The sequence below is a fragment of the Ailuropoda melanoleuca genome, chromosome 8 (assembly GCF_002007445.2).
Source record: "Ailuropoda melanoleuca isolate Jingjing chromosome 8, ASM200744v2, whole genome shotgun sequence".
Taxonomy (NCBI): Eukaryota; Metazoa; Chordata; class Mammalia; order Carnivora; family Ursidae; genus Ailuropoda; species Ailuropoda melanoleuca.
Window position 1 is genome coordinate 24982784 of NC_048225.1, and position 24322 is coordinate 25007105.

General features: G+C 36.7%; 1 protein-coding gene across 9 annotated transcripts in view; it reads right to left on the bottom strand.

The window, feature by feature from the left end:
• ZBTB44 (zinc finger and BTB domain containing 44) overlaps nucleotides 1-24322 on the bottom strand; it is a 66667-nt gene that overhangs the window by 14155 nt on the left and 28190 nt on the right. For 6 of the 9 annotated variants that reach the window (XR_004627098.1, XR_004627097.1, XM_034666091.1 and 3 more), the window contains exon 2: nucleotides 14270-15343. The exons of the other annotated variants lie outside the window; for them this stretch is intronic. Coding sequence is in view for 4 of the 6 variants with exons in the window: in XM_034666091.1 (XP_034521982.1) it covers nucleotides 14270-15287 (1018 nt within the window). In the remaining 2 variants the exon portion in view is untranslated. The remainder of the gene's footprint in view (nucleotides 1-14269; nucleotides 15344-24322) is intronic. 9 annotated transcript variants of the gene reach the window in all.

A 24322-nucleotide genomic window follows, 5' to 3' on the forward strand; every position in this document is an offset into this window, starting at 1 on the left:
TCCATGGCTTGTCTTTAGATGACCAAAATTTAATTTTTAGTTTAACTGAATTTATAAGTATTTTCCTTTACGGTTGTGTCTTTTGGTCTTGTTTTTAAAAATCCTGGGGTGCCTGGCTAGCTTAGTCACTGGTGGAGCACATGACTCTTGATCTCAGGGTTGTGAGTTTGAGCCCCATGTTGAATGTAGAGATTACTTAAAAATAAAACCTTAAAAAAATAAAAAATAAAAATCCTTCCCTATCTTAAGTAATCTTATGAAAGATTTTGTTTTGCCCTTGATGTTTAGGTCTTTTCTTTAATCCACCTGGAGCTGATTTCATAATCAAACACATTTACTGAAAAGTCTGTCTTTTCCTCTCTGCTCTGTAGGCTTCTAAGTGTATGGGTCTATTTCCAGGTTCTCTATTAGTCCCATCTGCTTGTCTGAACTTAAATTAATGCCAGTCTTCATGATCCGATAGAGCAGTAAGTCTTCTCACCTTGTTCATTTGCTTCCTGACCTCCTTGGCTATTCTTGGCCCTTTGCATTTCTTTACACATTTTAAAACAAGCTTGTTAAACATAAATGATAATAATCATGCTATTTCCCCTCTACTTTTAGTTTGGAAATGATATAATCTTTCCCTATTTTTACTGGTTACTTTGGAAAATAGACACATAATTACCAAAGTCTGAAGTTAAGCAAAACCTTTGAACATTACAGATCTTTGAAGAGTTTAACTCCATTTTCCACATACTCATATTCTGCAACTTATGAATTACTGTGATATTTTACTTGTTTTGATAAAGTCCCACAAAACATTATTCTTTTATGCAAGCAATGTTTACCTACATTTGTCCATATATTTTACCTCTTCCTTTGCTCTTCATTCCTTCTTGTATATTAGACTTTCCATCTGTGCTCACTTTGCTTCTGCCTTTGTTTCACCTTCATTCTTGAGAGATATTTTCACTGTGTGTAGACAGCTAGATCAGCAGTTACTTTCTTTTAGCACATTGAGGATATTATTCCACTGGTTTCAGAAGTCATTTTTCTGAAGGTAGTGTCTTGTTTTGTCTTATTATTTTCTGAATTTTCTGTATAATGGGTCTAGGTTTGTATTTTTATTATTCCTATTTGGGATTTGCTGGCCTCTAATCTATGGATTGGTGTTTTTCATCAATTCTAGAAAATTCTCAGCCATTCTCTTCTCTTCTTAGGGCTCATCAAACCTACGTTTATATTGTCCTTAACCTTTATCCTCTTCTTCACAGTAGTTTCTATCACTGTCCTGTGATGGTTAATTTTGTGTATCAACTTGACTGGGCTAAGGATGCCAAGATACCTGGTAAAACATTATTGCTGGGTGTGTCTGTAAGAACATGTCTGGAAAATATCAGTAGACTGAGTAAAGAAGATTCTCCTCACCAATTTGAGGGGGGGGTTTCACCCAAACTGTTGAGGCCAGAATAGAACAAAAAGGTAGAAGGGCAAATCTACTCTCTCTCTGCTTGAGCTGGGATATCCATCTTCTGTTCTTGGACACCAGCACTTCCAGTTCATGGGCCTTTGGACTTGAGACCTCCTTATACCACCAGCCCTCCAGTTCTCAGACCTTCGGATTTGTACTGGAATGACACCACCGGCTTTCCAGGGCCTCCAGCTGGTAGATGGTAGACTATGGGACTTATCCTCCATAATCATGTGAGTAAATCCATCCTAAGAAATCTCCTTCTATATACCTATATATATCCTATTGGTTCTGTTTCTCTGGAGAACCTTTTTTTTTTTTTTTTTTAAAGATTTATTTATTTGACAGAGATAGAGACAGCCAGCGAGAGAGGGAACACAAGCAGGGGGAGTGGGAGAGGAAGAAGCAGGCTCATAGCGGAGGAGCCTGATGTGGGGCTCGATCCCGTAACGCCGGGATCACGCCCTGAGCCGAAGGCAGACGCTTAACCGCTGTGCCACCCAGGCGCCCCTTTCTTTCTTTTAAAGATTTTATTTATTTGTCAGAGAGAGAGAGAGAACACATATGCACACAAGCAGGGGGAGCAGCAGGCAGAGGGAGAAGCAGATGTGGGACTCGATCCCAGGACCCTGGGATCATGACCTGAGCTGAAGGCAGATGCTTAACCATCTGAGCCACCCAGCCGTCCTAACAAGTGATTTCTTTGAATTTATCTTCTGATTCACCAATTCTCTCTCCTGCAAAATCCAATCTGCTACCAAAATGCTGACAGAGTTCTTTTTTTGGTTGCTTTTTTCTTTTCTAGAAGCCCTATTTTTCTTCCCCCTCAAATCTGCTACAACTTTTTACAGTATACTGTAATTATTGTTCAAGTTTGTTTATTTCATTAAACTTGGTAAGCATATTCATTTTACATCTGTGTGTGAAAACTATGCCAATTTATTTCTACTGCCTGTTTTTGTTTTCCTGTTGGTTCTCTCTCTGCTGTGTTTCCTTGTACACCCCGGTTGTTTTTCACAGTGGTAATTGCCCTTGAAAATGATTTGTAGAGAGAATGATTTGCTTAGGTTAGGATGGATATGCCCTCTTCCAGAGAAGCTTTATGTTTGCTTCTGCTAGGTTCCTGGAGGGCACTACCTAAACCAAATTCACTGAAATTCCCTGGCCTACTTGCGCAAGAAATAATCAGGATCTAAATCTGCAAGAGGGCTGGTCAGTGGCCACAACTTCTCAGAGATGTGTTTTTTACACCTTTTCCTTTCCATCTTCTACTCTGCCCACTGCCAAGGCAGCTATTTCCACATTCCTCTGGAGTCTAGAGGAAGGGGAGCTGATTTAGTTGTAGTGGGAAGTCCTTTGGGGTCCCAACTTAGTGTAGAGCAAGGTCTCTAAGAGCAGCTTTCACATGCTCTGGGCCTTAACTTCTGTTTGCCTTGCTCTTTGAGTTGATGAACCAAAGCCCATTTGTTTTCTGGCAAATGTCTTAGGAAACAACTGGTTTTAGTGCTCTGATATCCATTAACCTCTCTGGGTTGGCTTCCCCTTACCCCAAGTTTAACTTGGCAGTTCCCCGACTATCTTTCAAATACTTCTAAGGTAACTTTAAAAAAACCCTCACATTGTTGTTTTTAGCGGGAGGGAGATCCAAACAACCTAGCCTGTTCTCATCAGAGACTGAACTTTGCCAAAGTATTTATTGTATGCAAATAAGCTGTGCTTTACCAAATGAACAAATCTGAGTTAAAGTTGTGTAGTCTACTTTAACAGCAAGCATGCTTTTGCTTGCAATATTTTAATGAAAGCTAAAATGAACTAACTAACAGTTTCCACAACACCACATACATGTGGATATTTAATAAACATCATCTGTTACTGGACACTTAGAATGAAATTTCCTTCTCATGAAAACTTAGAATCCAGTACTTCAGTTTTCCCCTTTGGAACACTTGAATTAGCTGACATTATTAAGAAATGAATACATTTTCCACTTAAGTAAAATTTTCCAAAAAAATAACCTAATCCCTTTTAAGGCATCCAAACTTACTTTAAGTCATTTGTGCTAGAAAATTTGTGACATTTTGCCTTGACTTCTTATATAAAGAATACTAAATATAATTTTGTTTCTTGATGAGTCATGGCAATCATCAAGGACACCGATTATTATACTATGTTCTAATACATTAATAAGGATTTTTTGAAAGGACACAGGACTGTGTGCATTTACATTCATCCCCAACTGCATCTGTATTCTTCCTGCACACCTCCCTCCCACTCCCCAACCTCACTCTCACTGGTGTGTGTTTAGCATTTCTGTGTGTGCCTTTTTATATTCTCTTTCCCTTACTGTCAAAAGACATTTATGCTTTTCCTCATACCTACTTATCCAACTTATTCCCAATACTTCTGATTTGTTTTTAATACAGATTGGGGGGCCAGATACTGCTAATTTTGTTTAAGAAAGAACTGTTCACTTGTCAATATTTCCTTCCCCATTCTCACTTCTTTCCTTAAAGAAAAGGGCACTCAACACTAACATTTCAATCTGTCCTAGGATAAAAACTGGAAAAGTCCCAGTATTTGGACCTGGTCACCATGGACACACACACAAATCTACTTTAGAGCAGTATTCTGCAGCTCTTCAGACTGCAGGCAATATTAAAGCTTACAGGCAAAGACTTGCAAAAAAGGACCAGAGGTGTGAGTAGAGCAAGTAGGAAGACTGATGTAACGGACAATTTGCTCCTCACAATCAGACCACATTACTTCTAGAGGGCGCAGGGCCTTGGTCAGGTGGAAATAAAGCCCACTCTGCTTTGGACTGATTCTAGCATTGTCAAGAGTTTGCTTAAAAAGCTGGTCAAAAAAGAACTAAAAATGGAGTATAAGATACATCTAGCAGATGGCCCCTTTTAAAACAAAGAATATACTCCTCTTGCCCATGGTTATTAATGCACCAAAAGCTAAAAATAAAAACTACCCCAAGTTAAATTAAGACTTAAAAAGTACACTTTAAGAATTCTATCTGTACTGTGGACATTATGACACATAAAGAGTGTTACATCACTGATGCAACTATTGATAAAAATCTTGTAAACTTTTTCCCAAGGTGATGGTTTTTGCCAATGATAACACAAGTAATCCTATGAATTGGAATTTAATTAAACCAATTTAATAGTGGGATACACAAACAATATTACTTTCCTTGAGGTACAGTGATGCTTCTTAAATTATGAGAATGGAGTTTCCTTTCTACACTATAGGGATTCTGCCTGCAGTGGTAATGAAAGCTAAGAATTCTGAACAGAACCCTCTCACCTTATGAAACAGTAAAGCAGATATATAGAGACAATCAGCTTTATATGGCAAGGGTTATCTTATCAAGAGAGACTCTACTCTCTTCCACCAATTAGTACTATATGACAGCTTCTGTAGCATCAAACGGATTCCTGTCCTGCTGCTAACCATTGTTTAAGGACCCAAGACACAGAAACTCTTCTGGGTGGTGAAAAGTAACTCCAGTGGTCATCCACTACTGAGCATCTACCATGTGCCACCACTCTTCTACATGTTTTTAAAACAGCATCTCATTTCCTACTTGAGAAAGAGAAAAGCAGCCCCTAACATCCAGGAACTGGCCTGACACCGACATTCAGGAGTAGGCATGGTGGTCAGAGCTAGACCCTGGTGCTTTATGTTGCACACAATCTCACAGAACAACAACATGAGACCAGGTCACAATGGTCCGAGACAAAACACATAATTTTGTTTAAGCACAGCCAAAAACAAGGTCATTGTGCGATTACAAAAATACCAAACATCCCCTCTCTAGCTAGTAAGAGTTACTGCTGCTATAGGTTCATGTTAGTCTGCAATCCTAGGTATTTGTTAAGATACACAATCATAGGGGTGCCTGGTTGGCTCAGCTGGAAGAGCACGTGACTCCTGATCTCAGGTGTCATGAGTTTGAGCCCCATGTTGGGTGTAGAGATTACTAAAAAGAAAAAAGAAAAAAAGATACACAATCATAGTTTTCTCCACTTACTGGTACCACCAGTCCTGAACAGACCCCACCACTTCCATGAATTCTCCCTAAAATCACCTAACACAAGCCAAATCCTCTAAGTTCTTTCTAACATCCTCTAACTGAAAAGCCCTAAAGACTCCAGGGTGTGTGATCTCCTACAATGCAAATGAGCAATAAAGTCAACTTGCTCAATTATAGTTGTGCTCCTGGAAGTCTCTGGCAAGCAGGCAATGGCAGGAATGAAGATTCAATTGAAATTCTTGTTCTTTTGCACTGGGCACCTTGTTAACAGAGTATACATCTAAAATCCCTTTTGAGGTGCAACCTGCCCTTGGCTGGGAGGTAAGTTCATTATGAATTGAGCTCAAATATTTCATACTAAAGTCCTTCAGTGGTGGGTATATTTTCTTTTCCTAGAAAATCTTTTGGGAATATTTCGGTTATCTACTCAGATTTGTCACCTTTTCTCAGTGAGATTGTTTTCTAGCCTTCTAACACCTGCTCCTATGATAGGTCTGTCTAGTGTGTTGACTCCCGTCTATAAGAGGAATAGATTATAATGAGGATGGAGACAGGCCCAATTAGTCCATCTGAACTGGGCCTGGAGGCTGAGTTCAGAAGATCTCTGATTGGCAAAAACTTTTCAAAACTATGAGGTATGACATAGATGAACCTTGAAGATACTACAGAAAGTGACAGAAGCCAGTCAGAAAAGACCATATATTGCATGAGCCTACTTATATGGAATATTTAGAACAGGCAAATCTATAGAGAGTATATCTGTGTTTGCCTAGGGCTTGGGTGGGACTAGGAGGGATTCACTGCTAAAGGTACAGGACTTCTTTTTAGGGTGATAAAAATGTTATAAGCTTATACTGTGGGGATGGTTGCACAACTTTGTGAATATACTAACAATCACTAAAGTATACACTTTAAATGGGTGAATTTTATATGTAAGTTGTATTTCAATGATTTTTTTTTTCAATGAAGATGTTTTAAAAAAGAAAAAATTTATAAGGACTTTTTCAATTTTGTCTGTGTCCCCAAGAACTGCTTTGCTTACTTTCATATACTCAGAATCAGGTATTGTCTGGTCCCTGATCAGTGACAATTGGCCTTTAGCCGAGCCCTGAAATAAAAAGTTACATAAGCATTATTCCTATGGACCCTTGCAGTTCTCACGAGTTGTCTCAATCTAAAACTGCCGCCCCTTCCAGGCCAAACATCTGCTTCCTTCATGTTTCCTCTCTGTAACACTAATTAATACACTTACCTCTAAACTGATTTCACCAATGACAATCTGGAACTGCAAGTGGCCATCGTACGGGGAGCTTCTGACATAAACAAGACTGTTCACTTGAGATGCATCAACACAGTGCAACACTTGAGTGGGGATTATAAGAGGCACTGCTGTGGATATTTCCAATGTGTGGCCTTGATGTCACTGACACAACCTTGGTAAGGCATGGATATGGACCGAACACTGAAGTACAATTAAATACCTCCAAATGAGTATCAGTTTGTTCTGGTTATTATTTTTAGGATGGCTTGAGGCTTTCTCATGCGAAAGAGCTATGCTATAATGTTGGGGGGAAAATTACTAGATTTTGTATTCCTGACTAGGAAAATCCCAACTTATTTCTCCAGTAACAGGACCACACACTCACTGATACTATTGTTAAGAACTTCATAAACGTTCTCTTTTACTGAGACTTTCCACTGTCCTTATCACCCACAAACTTCAAGAAAAATAAAGAGAACAAGTATTATGTAGCCATAAAAAAAAAAAATCTTGCCATTTGCAACAACATGGATGGACTTTAAGGACATTATGCTAGGTGAAATCAGAGAAAGACAAATACTGAATGATCTCACTTATATCTGGAATCTAAACAAACCAAGCTCAAGCTCAAAGATAACAGAAAACAAGAGAACAGAGGGGTGGGTGCCAGAAGTGGGACTGGGTGTGTGTGTGTGTGTGTGTGTGTGTGTGTGTGTGTGTGTGTGCAGGGAGATGGGAGAAGCAAGTAAAGGTGGTCAAAAGGTACAAACTTCCAGTATAAAATAATTAAATCATGGGGATGTAATATACAGCATGGTGACTATAGTTAATATTGTGCTGCATATCTGAAAGTTGCTAAGTGAGTATATCTGAAAAGTTCTCATCACAAGAAAAAAATTCTGTTGTGCGGTAACAGATGTTAACTTACTGCTGTCATCACTTTGTAATACTGAATCATTATATAATGTTGTATGTCAATTATACCCGAATAATAATAAAACATCACTGGTCTAAATGAAGAGAGACTTAAGAGACCAAAAAAAAAGGGGGGGTGACAAAAAATACAAATGGAATGTTAAAAAAATAGAAAGTACCACATATATTATGACTTTTTTATGTTCATAAAAACAAAACAGGAGAACAAATGGAATTCCTTTCTTTTTTTTTTAAGCTTTAATTAATTTATTTGACAGAGGGAGAGAGCACACAAGCAGGGAGAGAGGGAGCAGCAGGCAGATGGAGAGGGAGAAGCAGACTCCCTGCTAAGCAAGGAGCCCAACAGGGGGCTCCATCCCAGGACTCTGGGATCATGACCTGAGTGGAAGGCAGACGCTTAACTGACTGAGCCACCCAGGCACCCCACCAAATGGAATTCTAAAACTATAGTCATCAAAGCACTTAAAAACCCTTAAACTTTCACAGCCCCAAGTACTGCCAAGAAACCTTGATGGCAATAAGATAAATGCTCTTTAGGACTCACAAATTAACTCCTTATGAGTTAATAATAGGCTGCCATTTACAAGTGGGAATTTTAGTTTAAATCTTAGGTTCTAACCTTTTACCAGCTGATATGACTGAATACAAGATATTTGCAGCTTTATCATAAACAGATATGAGCTGCATTATGAAAACATTCGCCAAAGAAGCTTCTGAATTATTTAAAATCTGGAGTTTTGGTCTTCCGTTAAAGATGCCACCCGAGAAAACCTGTCATTGACTATCATTAGAAAGGAATTGATCAGGTATTATTAACAACTGATTTGGCAGTAAAATTTCAAGGTACTGTTCACTAGATTCATATTTCCCAACTTAGAAGACATACAGCACATCTTTTTGTGGGTATCTTCAGAAGATACTGACTTAAAAAGTAGAAAGCTCCTTCCCAAGATGACAAAATCCTATTTATTTTCTGGTTCTTCAGTAGTCTTTTTTATCCCTTTACTACTATCTACTATCACTACTAATCTTGTCTAATACAACTAATGTGATCTCTCATCTATATACCATTGTTTTCAACTCCCTAAGATCTCCTTTTGTCACTCAAGGAAAAACAAAACTCTTGTAGGTTTTCTCCAGACCATAACGGCTACTTTGAATTTAACAGATCACTGAATCTATTATCCTCTATCTGATCTAGCTGACAAAAATTTAATAACTATTCCTTTAAACATGTCAGAAGGTAGCTTCCCTTTTAATGGCCCCTTGTATCATATTATATTTCAGCTCTGAGCCTTGAGAAAAAATGTTCCTTGATCTGACATCATGAAAATGCTTCTGCTGAAGTCATTACAATCGTATCATCAAGGCCTATTCAATCAGAAAGACATTAATACTAGGGCATCCTGATTATGACAGTCAGAGCTTGTTCTCTTCAGAGACACTTCAGCCTGGTTCACAGAAATGTTTTAACTGATAAACAGTTTCTTCAAGGAATCTGTCTGTTTTAAGGGATATAAAACCGACACACTCCTGTCGTAATGAATGATACTTCTATTCCCCAAACCCCCACCACTAGGATACTACTTTTTATGGGATCACAGGGTTTACGGGTGCCTGCTGCACACTAACTTACCCTGTGTATTTGTGGTAACTGTTAGGGATTTTCAGACATTAAAACTACTACCCCAAATTGTACAACTACTATGTTCCTGGTGGTCTTTTGCTGGATGGCACGGACATACTTCATAGATAGGTATTACTATCCTTACTTTACAGTTATGGGAACTCAGTGAGGTTAAATGACTTCCTCAATGTCACACATCTATTATGCGGCAGGAACCAATAGCAGATTCTAGATCTGACTCCAACCCCTGAACTTTTAATCATTAGTTATACTACTTCTCCATATGATCAATGTTGTAATTCCACCATTATTCTAGCTGCCCACCTCCACAAATTATCTATTCACTACTGCTACAGAAAAAACTGTCAAATTATCCCTTAATGTAACTGAACCCCTGTAACAATTGCTTTACTTTTGATGGCAGATTTTAAAGTTTAGAAAAAATTGAATTCCTTTAACGCAGTAAACTGTGGATTATCTAGAACTATTTACTTTGTCTTTGGTGTCTAAAGATAATTGAATACTTCAAGACAAATAATAAAGCCATATCATGAAGTCCTTCTCACTTATATTTTTTCTTAAAACTATACCAGATATTAATGACCATCTTTTTGAGTACCAAGATCCAACCAAAACTTAGCAGACTTTTTTTCTCTTTTAAATTTGCTATATTTGTTGCTTCTATTTGCTCTAAACTGGGGATGTCAGATTTTACAATCCCCTGCTAGGCTAACTGGCTTTAATAAAAGGAACTTAAAAGAACAGGTAAAATCCTATCTGAATTAACTTCATGGATAATCAAATTATTATTTCAGAATTTTGTAATACTGAGTGCCTGGGTCACTCAATCGGTTAAGTGTCTGCCTTCAGCTCAGGTCATGATCTCAGGGTCCTAGGATGGAGCCCTACATGAGGCTCCCCACTTGGCGGGGGGCATCTGCCTCTCCCTCTGCCCCTCCTCCCTGCTTGTGCTCTCTCTCTCTCAAATAAATAAAATCTTTAAAAAATTTTTTTTGTAATAATGAATGTGTTAAATATTATATTCTCAGTCCCTATGAAAGACAAACTACCTTTTAGATAGCTTCTTTAATAAATTAATAGTAAAATTAAGTACTCTTATGAAGTATTCTTATGGAATACAGAAAAAAGGTACCACACATATTTTTCCTTTCTCCTGCCCACACTTTTTGACTCCCTACTACACTCCAGGAATTTAACTTTACTGTAAAGCTTTGTTTTATTGTATAGATCTGGAGTTAAGATAGGTTAATTGAGAATGATTAGTACATTTACTATGAAGGCAAGGAAAACAACTCTTTTGGATTATTTGATTATATGATACTCAGATCTTACCTATTCACATGCCAGCTTTGTAATAGAATCTGCATCTTTGATAGTATATATTGGAAATAAAGCATACTTATATAACTGATAGGTTATTCTATTTAAGTTCCTAACTTCTCTATTTAATCATGTTAGTAAGGTAGAAAGGCAAAAATCTCAACTGATTAGATATACCGGAAAGAGGTAAAATCAGACTATTTCACACGCCTAGTTAGCAAGATATTGAGTCAGACTGATATTTGGTTCCTAAGTTCTCAGATAAAATGATTAAAATAGTAATATTTATTAAACAGTTCATTATTCAGAAGGTGTTCTGAGGATTAAAGACTAGTAATTTAACAAAAACTTGGTCGTATGAACAAACAGCTAACATTAAATATATTATTGAATGTGTGGTCACTGGAATTCTTCAAAAGTATCCTGACCCATGTCCATCGAGAGATGAAAGAAAAGGTTAAAGATGTAGTGTGTACACACACACACACACACACACACACACGAATACTGCTCAGCCATAAAAAAGAATGAAATCCTGTTATTTGCAACAACATGGATGGATCTAGAAGGTATAAATAATGCTAAGTTAAAGAAGTCAGAGAAAGACAAATACCTTATGATTTCACTCGTATGTGGAATTTAAGAAACAAAACAAAGAAAAAAAAACAAAACCAAAAAACAGACTCAAATATAGAGAATTGATGGTTGTTACCACAGGGGAGGTGACTGAAATAGGTGAGGGGGATTAAGAGCACGCTTATCATGATGAGCACTGAGTAATATACAGAATTGTTGCATTGTTATATTGTACACCTGTAACTAATATAACACTTTACGTTAATTATACGGGAATTAAAATTAAAAAAAAAAGAAAAAAACATCTTGACCCAAATTCAGGAATATGATCTTTAGTTGGTGCTGTGGGTACAACTGTGCCTCCCAAAAAGTTATATTCAAGTCCTAAGCCCTGATACGTAGGAATGTGACCCTATTTGGAAATATGGTCTTTGCAGATGTAATCAAGTTAGATGAGGTCATCCTGAGCAGGGCTGGCCCTGATCCAAGGACTAGTGTCCTTATAAGGTAAGGGAGACTTGGAGCCAGAAACACAGGAAGGCCACATGAAGATGGAGGTAGCAATCAGAGGGATGCAACTATAAGTTGAGGAACAGCAAGGGGTATTAGTAACTGCCAGAAGCTAGGAAGAGGCAAGAAAGAATCCTTTTCTACAACCTTCTAAGGGAGCACGGCCCTGACAACACCTTGATTTCAGACATCTGGCCTTCTAAACTATGAGAGTATAAACTATTGTTTTGTATCATCCAGTCTGCAGTACACTTTGTAGTGACACTGAGAAACTCATACAGTGGGTCAAAATTCAAGAAATCAACAAAGTTAATACAGTATTCCTTGTTCTCCAATCTTTTGGAGAAATCCTCCTCATTATTCTTTATGGCTTTTCTTCTCTCCCTGAATACAGATATTTCTCAAGGATCAGTCCTTTGGTTTTAAATTATATATATATCTTCCTGTTGAGATTCAATCTGTCACTGCTAAAAGAAAAGCCCTAAACTGGTAATCTTCAGTCTTGATTTCACCAATCTTGCTTTTTCAACTGCTTTGTAGCATGACATTACTTGGTCATCACCCAAGCATAATTCACACAGAATTGACTTTGTTGACTTACTCTTAAAACTAGGTTCCCACCTTCTTCCACTGATTTTCATATTACAGTAACATTTTAATAGACTCCTATCCATTCTATAATTACCATTATTTTTTGTATCATTAAGAAAAAGTAACTGTACAAGATTAATTGTAAGACATATCTCTATTTAGGTAACATGAAAAATTATGACTTAGAATCAGTGAATATAATAAAATGCTATCACTATTTTTCTAGTCAGCCCTCCCATTCCCACCATCCATATATTCAATATCATCAGGTAGTAATGATTCTTCCTTTACGAAGTCTCTTATCTCTTTATAGTTTTACTCTAAGCATCTTCATTCATACAAAAACAATTCTACTGTAACTAGTTTCTGAGACTGTCTCTGCCCAGCCAAACTCCCTGCATATTAATACCAAATTAATTTTCGTAAAATCTGTGTCTTATTTTTATTCCCTTTAAGGTAGACTCCTTATTACCACGAGGAAAACACTGAAGCTTATGTGCCCTAGCTGTGGCTGACACTGCTAGTTGCACATAGTATCCATTCTCCTCCAATTTTGTTTGAGGCAGTTATATATCCAACTAATAGACATATCTTCTCAGATTCCCTCACAGCTAGGAAAGACCGCGTGACACCATCTGGCAGCTTTTTAAAGGATTTCTGGGAACATTTGTGCTTTCTTGATATAAGCACTGCCCCCTTCTAGAATATGAGGCTAAAGATGAAGCAAGCATCTTTTAACTATGAAGCAATAAGCATATCAATGAAACTGACAAACTAAGGATGGTGGATTATAAATATCCAAGGGACCTAGGCCACACTGATTACACTGTAAAGCCACCATACCAGTCCTGGACTTCATACTTCTGAACATTTTATGTGATAAAAATAAAACCCCATTTGATAAAAATAAAACCCACTTTGATGGGGTCTGTTATATATAGTTAAATGCAATCCTAACTGAAACTAGTGTTTAAGATTCTTCATGATATGCTTTCAACTGCTCATTTTCTCTTATCTCTCATTATTTCCAATACTTGCAGGCTTCCATGGTTTGTTCACATCATTTTATTTTATTTTTTTATATTATAATAATATTTTTTATTATATTATGTTAGTCACCATACAGTACATCCCTGGTTTTTGATGTAAAGTTCCATGATTCATTAGTTGTGTATAACACCCAGTGCACCATGCAATACGTGCCCTCCTTACTACCCATCACCAGCCTATCCCATTCCCCCACACCCCTCCCCCTCTTAAGCCCTCAGTTTGTTCACATCATTTTAAACTGAATTTGCCACTTCCCAAACATGTAGTGGTTTTCCACTTCTCTGGGCTTTTATTCATTTTCAAGAAAAGTCATTCTCTCTCCTGGGCAAACTCATACTTAGTGACTAAAATCCAGCTCAAACATGTAGTGTTAACTTGCTCTTTCCTTTGTGACCCTCAACACTTTGTTCATATCTCTAGCCTAGTACTGATCACTGATTTACACCTCTGCTTCCTCAATTAGACTATTAAGCCCTCAGATGCAGGGCCTATGTCTTTTTCATCATATATCCCCAATGTTTGGCATAGGGTAAGTTTTCAATAAATATTTTGACAAAGAATAAAACACTAACTGGATTTTTACAAACTTGTATATTCTGCATTGAAAATAATTCACAATTCATATATAACATAATCTGCTTTGGCCTGTCAGAAATTATTAAGCTGTTTTTTCTCTTTCTCAATGCATAACTTGTAAAAAAAAGAAAAAAGTACTAATAGTATCTAAAAAATCCAGTTACTGTGTTTTATTCTTTTTCATGATTCCTATAGGATCCAGCACAAAACTTTTACCTAAAACGTACTTAAAAATGCTCGAATTGGAAAAAAAATGCTCAAGTTGACTTTACAGTATCATGAAAAACACAGAAGACATTATACCTATAGAGGAAGACTGTGGACTAATCAGAAGGTCTTCTTGGACTTGTTCACTTCCTGGCACTGTCTGCTGATCACTCAGTGAACTCTGAGATGCACTGACAGGCTGAGACACTTCCTCATGGACCTCCTCATCACTTAACCTTTCTACTTTGACCCGGACATCTTCTTCAGTACCCATAGGCAAGGCAGTTTTTGTGCTCTCACAAGTCACATAATCAGTCATTCTTCTCCCTGTCTCAGATGGGCCAGGTAATTCTAAAGTCCGTGTATTTTCTGCCTGCTTAACCTTATCAGGCTGAATCCTTCGATCAATTCCAAAAGGAAAAGTCCAGGGAAAAGCTAAAGAAGAATCAACTGGTTGATTTCTATTTTCTGAGTAGGAAGCTGAAGAATTCAATACCTGGGGAGAACTTGTTTGCGTGCTACACTTTACAGGACTTTCAGGAGACATAACAATGTAGCTTTTGCGCTTTCTCCGGGACTCTCGGCAGACAGGAATGGTTCTTTCTACCACACTGCACTCTGAAGACACAGGCGAAATACTTCCATCTCGAGAAGTAAAATTGCAGTTAGAGTTATTTTCTTGTCCAGCATCTAGACCCTTTTCTGGTTGGCTGTTGGGTGTATTCCATAAAATGCTTGATTTCATGAACTCTGAGCAGGTGCTGGCAACACTAAACATTTGCATATAGCTGGCTGCAGCTAGCACATCAATGATATTTTCCGTGTTAATTGACAGAGTGGCTGTGTAAGCATATTCTAAAAGGGGTATAAAGCCAGTCACTGTAACATGATGCAAATCCAACACATTCTTGTTCTCATCCTCTGCTTGGCCTACAAGTTTGGTGCGAAAGAAATCACTGCAAGCTGCTAGTACCACCTTATGTGCCCGGAAGATTTTGTCCTGGACACGAATAGTGATATCACAAAAATGTCCATCATTTCGCAGCATATTTAGCTTCCCAAGCATTTCCTGGCTGTGGGAAGAGGAGCTATGAGTAAATGTTTTCACACCCATCTTTTCCTTCCTCTTCTACAGATGCTCTTCAAGGATGCAAATGAATCAGAAATGTCCTAAAAAATACATAAAATAAGCATTAATTGATAGTGTAGTGGTTGAAATAGAAGGTGATTTACATTATTTTCATGTGGCCACTGCGCTAAATAAAAAAAGCTGAAGGATGGTAGTGAGAAAGTTCAAGGTAGGGAATATATTAAAATATATTCTCCTTACCATTCCCCCAAACTCTCTAATTAGTGGAGTCTGTGAGCTAATGTTGTAATGAGCTGGATAGTTTTAAATAATATTGTATAGAAGACAATTATATAGATTTACAACTATAGAGCGCTCTCTATGCGCCAAACACTGTTCTAAATGCTTCACATTTGATAATTTAGTTGATTCTCCTATCTGTCAATAAGGACATTATTATTCTTGTTTAACAGAAAAGGGTTAACTATTTTGCTAAAGTCAGAGAGTTATGAAGTGGCAGACCCAAGGTTCAAATCCAGACTGGCTGGCTCCACAGCTGCCTTCTTAACCTTAATGCTATGTACTGCCTCTTTTAGGATATGAGGTGATTAAATATAGGGGGTTAAGACTTCAAGTTTTAGAATGTGATAGGCCTGGATTTTTTCCCTCGACAATTCCTCCACGGTTGTTATCTGTAACAACCTGTTACCTGTAAATGAAACAATATATATGGTAATGCTTAGCACAGTACTTGGAGCTTTGCTCAACAAATCAAAGCAGTTATTTTTATTGTTTTATTGTTTATGTTCCTAATACAATGAAACAAACTTTCTGGAAATAAATTTATTAAAAAGTGGTTACTAATCAATCAACTGATTGGATTTTCCCTTAAAAAAGAAGTTAGTTTGCCTTTATCAGATTTCACATTTACTAAAAATACAAAAAACTAATATTCTCAAATAGTTTTAATTTAGCACATCTAATAATGCTTCAGTTTTTATAGTACTTTCCCCCTAACCTCTTTTTACACCCTCTATGTGAAGTCAGGGAGACCTCTTAATAAGGATAAGAAAGCTAATGCTCAGAAAAATTACGTGAGTAACAAATGACAACCAAAGCTACAATCTGGGTCTTTTGACTCTTAGATCACAGTATTTTCCAGTGTAAAAAAAATACAACTATTTACATTAATTATTTTAACTGTTACAAATAACTTTTTTTTGTTAGTACTGAAATAAGTGTAAAACAAAGCCACTTTGGAAATTATTTCTAGATATAAAAGATTTCAAATACTTCAAAAATAAAGCCATCAATTTTAAAAGATCCTAAAGATGTTGAACCTTTAATGTACCTGGAAAAATTTTGGTTCTGAGTATTAAATGAATGCACAATTACTGACATATAGTGGACACTCAATAGTAGTAGATATTACTACATATTTGGTGAAAAATGTGATGATAGAGTATTTGTATCCACATCACACACAAGAAGCGAACATGAGGTCTTAACCCAAGAATCATGGATTCCCTAAGGGAGCCATGATCCTTCTGAAACTGTATACAGAATAATGTCTGCATGTATGTACGGCAGCTTTCATCATATTCAAGGGAATCATTGGTAGGAGTATGGGTATTTATTATCTCTCTTTTTTTGCACATTAAGCAAATTTTTTTTCTTTAAAAAAACCCCAGCATACTGCTACAAACTGGGGTTTGCAGGTCCTCTTGGTTCAAACTCTTAAGTCATACAGAGTAGGTCTACCTTTTCTTTTCCCTTAAAAAAGCCTTCAAAAACTGAAGATGGCAATCACATGCCACTCTTTCCCATAGTTTCTCTTCTTTAAAAACTAAACATCCCTAATCCCTTTAAGTGCTCCTTAAAATCTGATTAACATCCTTGTTCTCAACCATCTCCACTTTTCAATGTTCCTTTAATACTGGTCCCCAGAACTGCATGCAAATATGGCAGGTATAGTAGGATTGTAACTGAGCATAACTTTACTATTTTTACCTCCCTTGTTTTGGGCACAAGTATTAGTTAAGACTGAATCAGGTATTCTAACAGCCAAATTATAACCGATTTTGCTCAATAGTGGATTCATCAAATGTGAGGCACTTTATTATATGAAGGGAGAAACGTTAAGTACAAATAAAACATTATCCTTGACCTCACTGAGCTTACAGTCCTTATGAAAAAGACATGTTCCTAACCGAGACTACAAAAGGTGTGCAGCAGTGCTATGTGAAAGCAATTAATGAAATAACTCTGAATGTAGAAGGGAGAGAGGCATCACATAGCATAGGGCCTAATGAAAGTAGAATTCTGTCAGGTGATAAAAAAGAAAGGAGTTCCTGGCTATCATGGAATCACACATGATCTCAGTGAGTGTTCACTATTCTGATGTGCCTCCCTGTGCAATGTATGTACTGGCAAACTGTTAATGGGCACTGTACAACATTCTAAATGTGAGCATGCATCTGAAAATAACATAACATTGTATGCTAACTATACTGGAATTAAAACAAAAAATTTAAAAAAAAAAAAGGAAAGGGGCGCCTGGGTGGCTCAGTTGGTTAAGCATCTGCCTTCGGCTCAGGTCATGATCCTGGGGGTCTGGGACTGAGACCTGTGTCGAGCTCCCCGCTCAGTGGGGAATCTGCTTCTCCCTCTCCCTCTGCCCCCGCCCCCTGCCGCCCTCCCACCCCGCTCGGGCCTGCTCTTCTCTAGTGCTCTCTCTCAAGATAAATAAAACTTTAGAAAAATAGTAAAAAAAAAAAAAAATGTGAGCATGCAGAGGGTGGTGTCAGTTTAAACATCAATCCATTAGATAAACATCCCTTTGAATGTACTATGCAGATAAATGTGTATGTAAAGGGGAAAAAGGAAAAAAAAAAAACCCTAAAGATTTCTAGCTGAATAAATATAAGGTCACTGAATATTCTAATATGGGAAGACAAAATGATCAACCTGGGATAATACAACAGAAAGGATAAAAGGCATAAAGCCCCGTGCTAAGACAGCCAGGTAAGGCCACTGAAATCATTATCTTGATTGTTATCAGAGATGAGTTCAATTATAAATCTACTTCATATACCCTTCCCAAAGACAAGTAATCACAATACACTAGGCAGCTGAAATTGGTCTAATCAAACCACTGTTTAACACATTTGCTGATCTTTCTCATAGGAATAAGATGAAAAGGAAGAAAATGGAAGGACTACATATAAATTTTTTGAGGCACCACAGGAAACTGGCTTCTTTAAAAGCCTGGCCATCAAGAGTGCTTGGTTTGATTGGGATGATGTGGTTCAAGGAGAAAACCACATGCCTTGAGAGCAAGTGACAGTCTTAAACCAGGGACCATCTGCATGAACAAAGGTGTGAAGGCAAGGAATTAAAGAGCATTTGGAAAACACGTGCAACAGGGTCTTAAAATGAAACCATTTCAATCTTGGTTTGGGTGGAGGACTCAAACAGATATTGCTGGCCAAAAGTGAGACGTAAGGCCACCCATGCAACAAGGTAATGGAAAACTATTTTTCTTCTCTTTCTTTGAAGATTTTATTTATTTATTTGACAGCACAAGCAGCAGAAGTGGGAGAAGCAGGCCCCCCACTGAGCAGGGAGCCCAACACGGGGCTCGATCCCAGGACCCTGGGATCATGATCTGAGCTGAAGGCAGACACTTAATCCACTGAGCCACCCAGGTGCCCCGGAAAACTATTTTTCAACCTTGAGTTATACCCACCTTCCATGTTCAAAGAGTTAAATATTATCAAAGGATTTTTGCAGATAGCGATCAGTGTGTTTTGAGTTCCAAACCCCATCCCACTTCCTCCTCCTCTTCTGCAAGGGAAAGGGTTGAGACATGTTTGCTCTTCATCTTAGGTCTATGGAAAATCTATGTCACGCTTGGAAAAAAAAAGGGTACAAGTCTGATTTAAACCCTGGCCAAGACTAGGAAGTATGCTTACCATTTCCCAACAGAATATAAAAGCAACACAGTGGAGTGGTTGAAATGGGACTCTGGAGCCAGAGTGCTGGGTTTTCATCCTGGTACTGCCTTTTATGTTTATTAAGCTGTGTGACCTTAGGCAAGTCACTAAACTGTGCCTTACTTTTTTTTTAATTTTTAATTTTTATTTTTTAAAATTTTTTGTGCCTTACTTTCCTGAACAGTAAAAGAGGGATAACAGAACCTACCTCAGACACTTGTGAGGATTAACTGGCCTAATAATATACGTAAAGTGTAGTACTTAGCACAAAATAAATGCTATAAAAACATTAGTTGCTGCTGTTGCTTTTACTGTTATTAAAGACCTTTTCTTACTCAACCCTTGCCTCTCTCAATCCTGGAAGGGCCAGAAGCCATAGTTAGCAAATGAAGAGGAATAAAAGGCCAAAGGGTGGAAAAAACAGGGGAAAAAAAAAAAAAAAGGAAGCCAAACAAACCTCACTTTTCACTATATGTCTGTAGTATGACTGAGGTAGGAAAGGAGGGAATCCTTTGACTCTAGTTTATTAGTTCTTGAAAATAATGCTTTCATCTCCTGAAAGTAACCAGAAAAATTAAGACTTGACCTTCAAGGAGCTGGAGGAAGAACTAACACCACAGCATACCTTTAAACAGACTATGGAAGACAAAAATAAAATTGATTATGAGTAGCTTCCACAAATTCTGCTCATTGAATGTAATGGTTATACATCTAAGCTACAAAGCCTGATATCGCTGAAGGTATATGGGATGAGAGGAAGATGAAGATTAGACTCAGAAAGGTATTGTATACCATGTATTATATGCATTTCCTAATACATGTCTGTTGAAACTTAGTCTCATGATATACTCTATGATAAAAAATTACATGGACCAATGTATTTTGGAGATATTGCAGTATTATATACATTGTGGCAAAATTTAGGATGAAATTACACTATTTGAAAAAGTCATACATAATATGGATATAGTTTAGAAGCCAGAGTATAACCTGAAATTTTTATCAATTACATAATTCTATTAAAGAAATATCTCTTCTCCCCACCTGTGTAGATGAATTATGTATGTGTGTAGTTAATATATTTAATTTGGAGCTCATTCAAAATTCTTGAATAAAGATAAATATTACTTAATTCCAACTACTAATATAGAATTCATGCAGTATTTAAAAGTAATAAAATGTATTTGTGCAATAGTTTGGAATTTGAACTAGTAATCCAGAAATAGTTTCCTTCCCACCCACCCCTCCCTTTTATTCCAAATCACTGATGAAATAGCATACATGTTTATGAAAACAGTTATTGCCAAATCCCATGTTCCTGTTTTGCAGTTGGGTTGAAAAATTTTTGGCAAATAAGGTATATAGCCTAATTATTTAAAAAATGGTTTAAGTTAGACAAATCTTAGGTTTTGAAAGCTGACTCTTCCAATTACAAGTGAGGCATTAAATCTCAGTCAAGTTACTTCACCTCTATATGCTTGTTCACGCATATGTAAAACAGGAATAATGGAAATCACACTTTCAAGATAGTCAGGAAGATTAAATTAGCACAGTGCCAGGCATTAAGCAAGCATTCAATAAATGTTAGCTACTGTTACCCTTGAAAAAGTGAGAGTAAATGTGAAATCAAATTTCATGTCTACTCTATTTCTTATATGACAGAGTATATATATATTTAGAATACTGAATAATAAATATTTTGATATAGAGATTAGCTGATAAAAATTATCAGAGGATTTGAGATTAAAATGGAATAGAGCTCTTAGCATATAAAGATGGCTGCCTCACATGATTAAATATAAAATGATGAAGACTTCTAATCTTGAAAGTCAATTTGAGAAGAAAACTTGATATTTAAAAAGAATTTGCATGTTTAAATATCCAGCCACATTTAAAACAGGACACTAACTTTCCCAATGATAATAACAAGGTTTTAATTATGGGAAAAATTAACTGAGATAATTTCATTTCCACCCTACATCCTAATTAAAACCAAACAGAGACAGTAAAGAAGGTTAAGGAAAGGGACATGCTGATGCTAAGATGTCTCTAAGAGGAATATCTAGGAAGAAACATACGAAGTTGCCTGTACTAGTTGACTGTTTACCATGTAGCAGATGCTAACAGCAGGAGCTTTAGATATGTTATCACACATGAGGTAAGATGATAATAACCTGATTTTACAAAGGAAATTGAGACTTGGGGTATTACTTTGCTCAAGGCCATTTATGTTTGTTTATGCCATACTAAGGACCTAATGAGATCTTTTTTTTGTTTTACTGGGACCTAATGAAATCTTATTTTAATAGGTATGAGTAGCCACTGGGGAGTAGTACAGTCATAACGACATTTTAAAAAGGTTATTCTGATGGCAATATAGAGGGTAGATTTGATGGTGGCTATTACAACAGTATGAGTATATGATAAAATAAAATCAAACTAAGTGGCACTGAGGATAGAGAAAATACATCTAAGAAATATTTAGGAGGTAAAACCACCTAGGCATGCATGATCTTCCATCAGGGATGGGGTCGGGGAGTAGCTAGGAGAGAAGAATCTGACCCTAGGTTTCCAATGTGGGTGACTGAGTGGATGGTGTTTTCACCAAATAAGATAGAGAATGAAAGAGGAAGAAGGATTTGGGTAGGGATTAATGATGAAGAGAAAGAATATTTTGGTTTTAGGCATACTAAATTAGAAAAACTTTAAAGAGGAATATTTGTGCAAATTTATATGTGAAGTTGCCCATTTTGATGTGGAGTTCAGGGAAGAGGTTAGGGTTGCATTTAAACACTGGATTTTATATAAGTCACTGATAAATCCCATTCTGTTGATTTTGTTAGAACTAAAGACATCTGAAGAATGTATAAGTAAGAATGTGAAGGCAAGTTGTGAGAAGCTCGAAGCAGGCTAAGCAAAAGGATTCAGTGAAAACACTTCATGGTATCTAACTTACCTTTTTTTTTTTTTTTTAAAGCTTCTGTTTTCCCGTGCTTGCTTTCCTTCCTTCCTTCCCTTCTTTCTTTCCTTTACTTTTCCTTCCTTCCTTCTTTTCTTTCTTTCCTTCTTTCTCTCTCTTTTTTCTTCCTTTCCTTTCCTTTCCTTTCCTTTCCTTTCCTTTCCTTTCCTTTCCTTTCCTTTCCTTTCTTCCCTTTCCCTTTCCCTTTCCCTTTCCCTCCTCTTTCTTCCTCTCTTTATTTATTTGAGAGAGAGAGAGAGAGAGAGACAGAGATAGCGAAAGGTAGAAGCCGGAGAAGCTGGGAGAGCCGACGTGGGGCCCAATCCCAGGACCCCAGGATCATAACCTGAGCCGAAGGCAGATGCCCAACCGACTGAACCACCCAGGTGCCCCTAATTTATCTTTTCATCCTGTCCAGTGTCTAGCATGATATACAGGAAAAAGGCTCTGAAATATGTGAATGGATAAATATATATCATAAAATTTCTATCCAGTTTGGTGTGTGTATTTATACACATATATGTATATATAAGGTATATATATGGTATATATATATATACACACACACATATACATACATACATATATATATATATATATATAAAGTACCTATATATATTCATTATCAGGGATTAAAGGTAAAGAAAAAAATCACAATTTAAATTTATACTCTTAAATTTGAATTAAAAGTATCAGCATGAACTCATAAAGTAATTAATCTACAGCAATGAATACCCCTAACACCCAGGCTGGCTTCCAAATTCCATTTTCCACTAAATGGAATCATGGCTCCTTAGAAAAATGGCTGATTGCATTTCTGGGACAGTAAATGTCCACCTGGAACATCTTACCAGACAGCAAAGAAGCTATCAAAGATTATTAGGAGTGTTTCAAAACTCAAGTCAATTTGAGAAGGCTCCCAATGGCCAAAATTGGAACAATAAATCGAAACATGAAATATGTTCAAATTCATGGGCTCATCTGACACTATAAGCAAAAACAAAGCCAATTTGTCACCTTTAAAAGATGCTATTGAAACAATTATTTTGAAAACTGGTTTTAAAAAATAGGAAAGAATAAGGAATTTATCTTCGCTTTTCAATACAAATGGTATTTTTGGGTAATCGAACAGAATATGAAGGAAGTTTTCTCTTTATAGAAATCTTCTGGCTGATAAGTGAAGAGGGAGTATCAGAAGTACAAGATAACCAGTATTTTGCAGCCCCCATCCCCAAATAAAGAGGTATTGATCACCAATGGTTTGTAACTTGACCAAAAAAACAAAAAAAAAGGGCAATAAGACATTGCAAAAAAGACTAAATGAAATTTTAGATCCTATCAATTCACTATCAATTCACAGGAAATACAGAAGTGACAGGAACATGTTAAGTTACAGCACTGTGATGCAAACAGCAAAATCTAGACTATGAGAAACTCTATAGGACAAGAGACTTGTTTTTTTAAACTAATACATAGCAAGGGGAAAAAAAGGACAAAGGAGGAACTAAAATAGAGAACTTGTAGACTAAGGTTTTATGAATCAATCACACTGTGCAAAGGAGTTATCTTATTTGAAACAGATTAACACAAAAATAAATTTATGAGATAACTGGAAATTTGTTTTTACTGACTACTTGATATCAAGAAATTATTTTTTAATATGTAATATGACTATATATTTTATAAAACAGCTTCAGATATAATTCACACCCCATATAAATCACCCCTCTAGTGTGCAATTTGAAGATTTTTTTAGTATTCTGACATTTTGATTCTAGCCATCCTAGTGGGTGTGAAGTGGTATTTCATTGTGGTTTTGATTTGCATTTCCCGGATAACTAATGATGTCAGACATCTTTTCATGTGCTTACTATTTGTATAGCCCTTGGAGAAATGCCTGTTCGGATGCTCAGTCCATTTTTCACTGTCTCATTATGTCTTCTTGTTATTGAATATTAATATTCTACATACAAGTTGCTTTCAGACATATGGTTTACAAACATTTTCTTCCATTCTGTGGGTTGTCATTTCACTTTCTTGATAGTGTCTTTTGAAGCACAAAAGTTTTTAATTTTGATGAAGTAGGACCTATTTTTTCTTTTTGTTGCCATATTTGAGAATCCTTT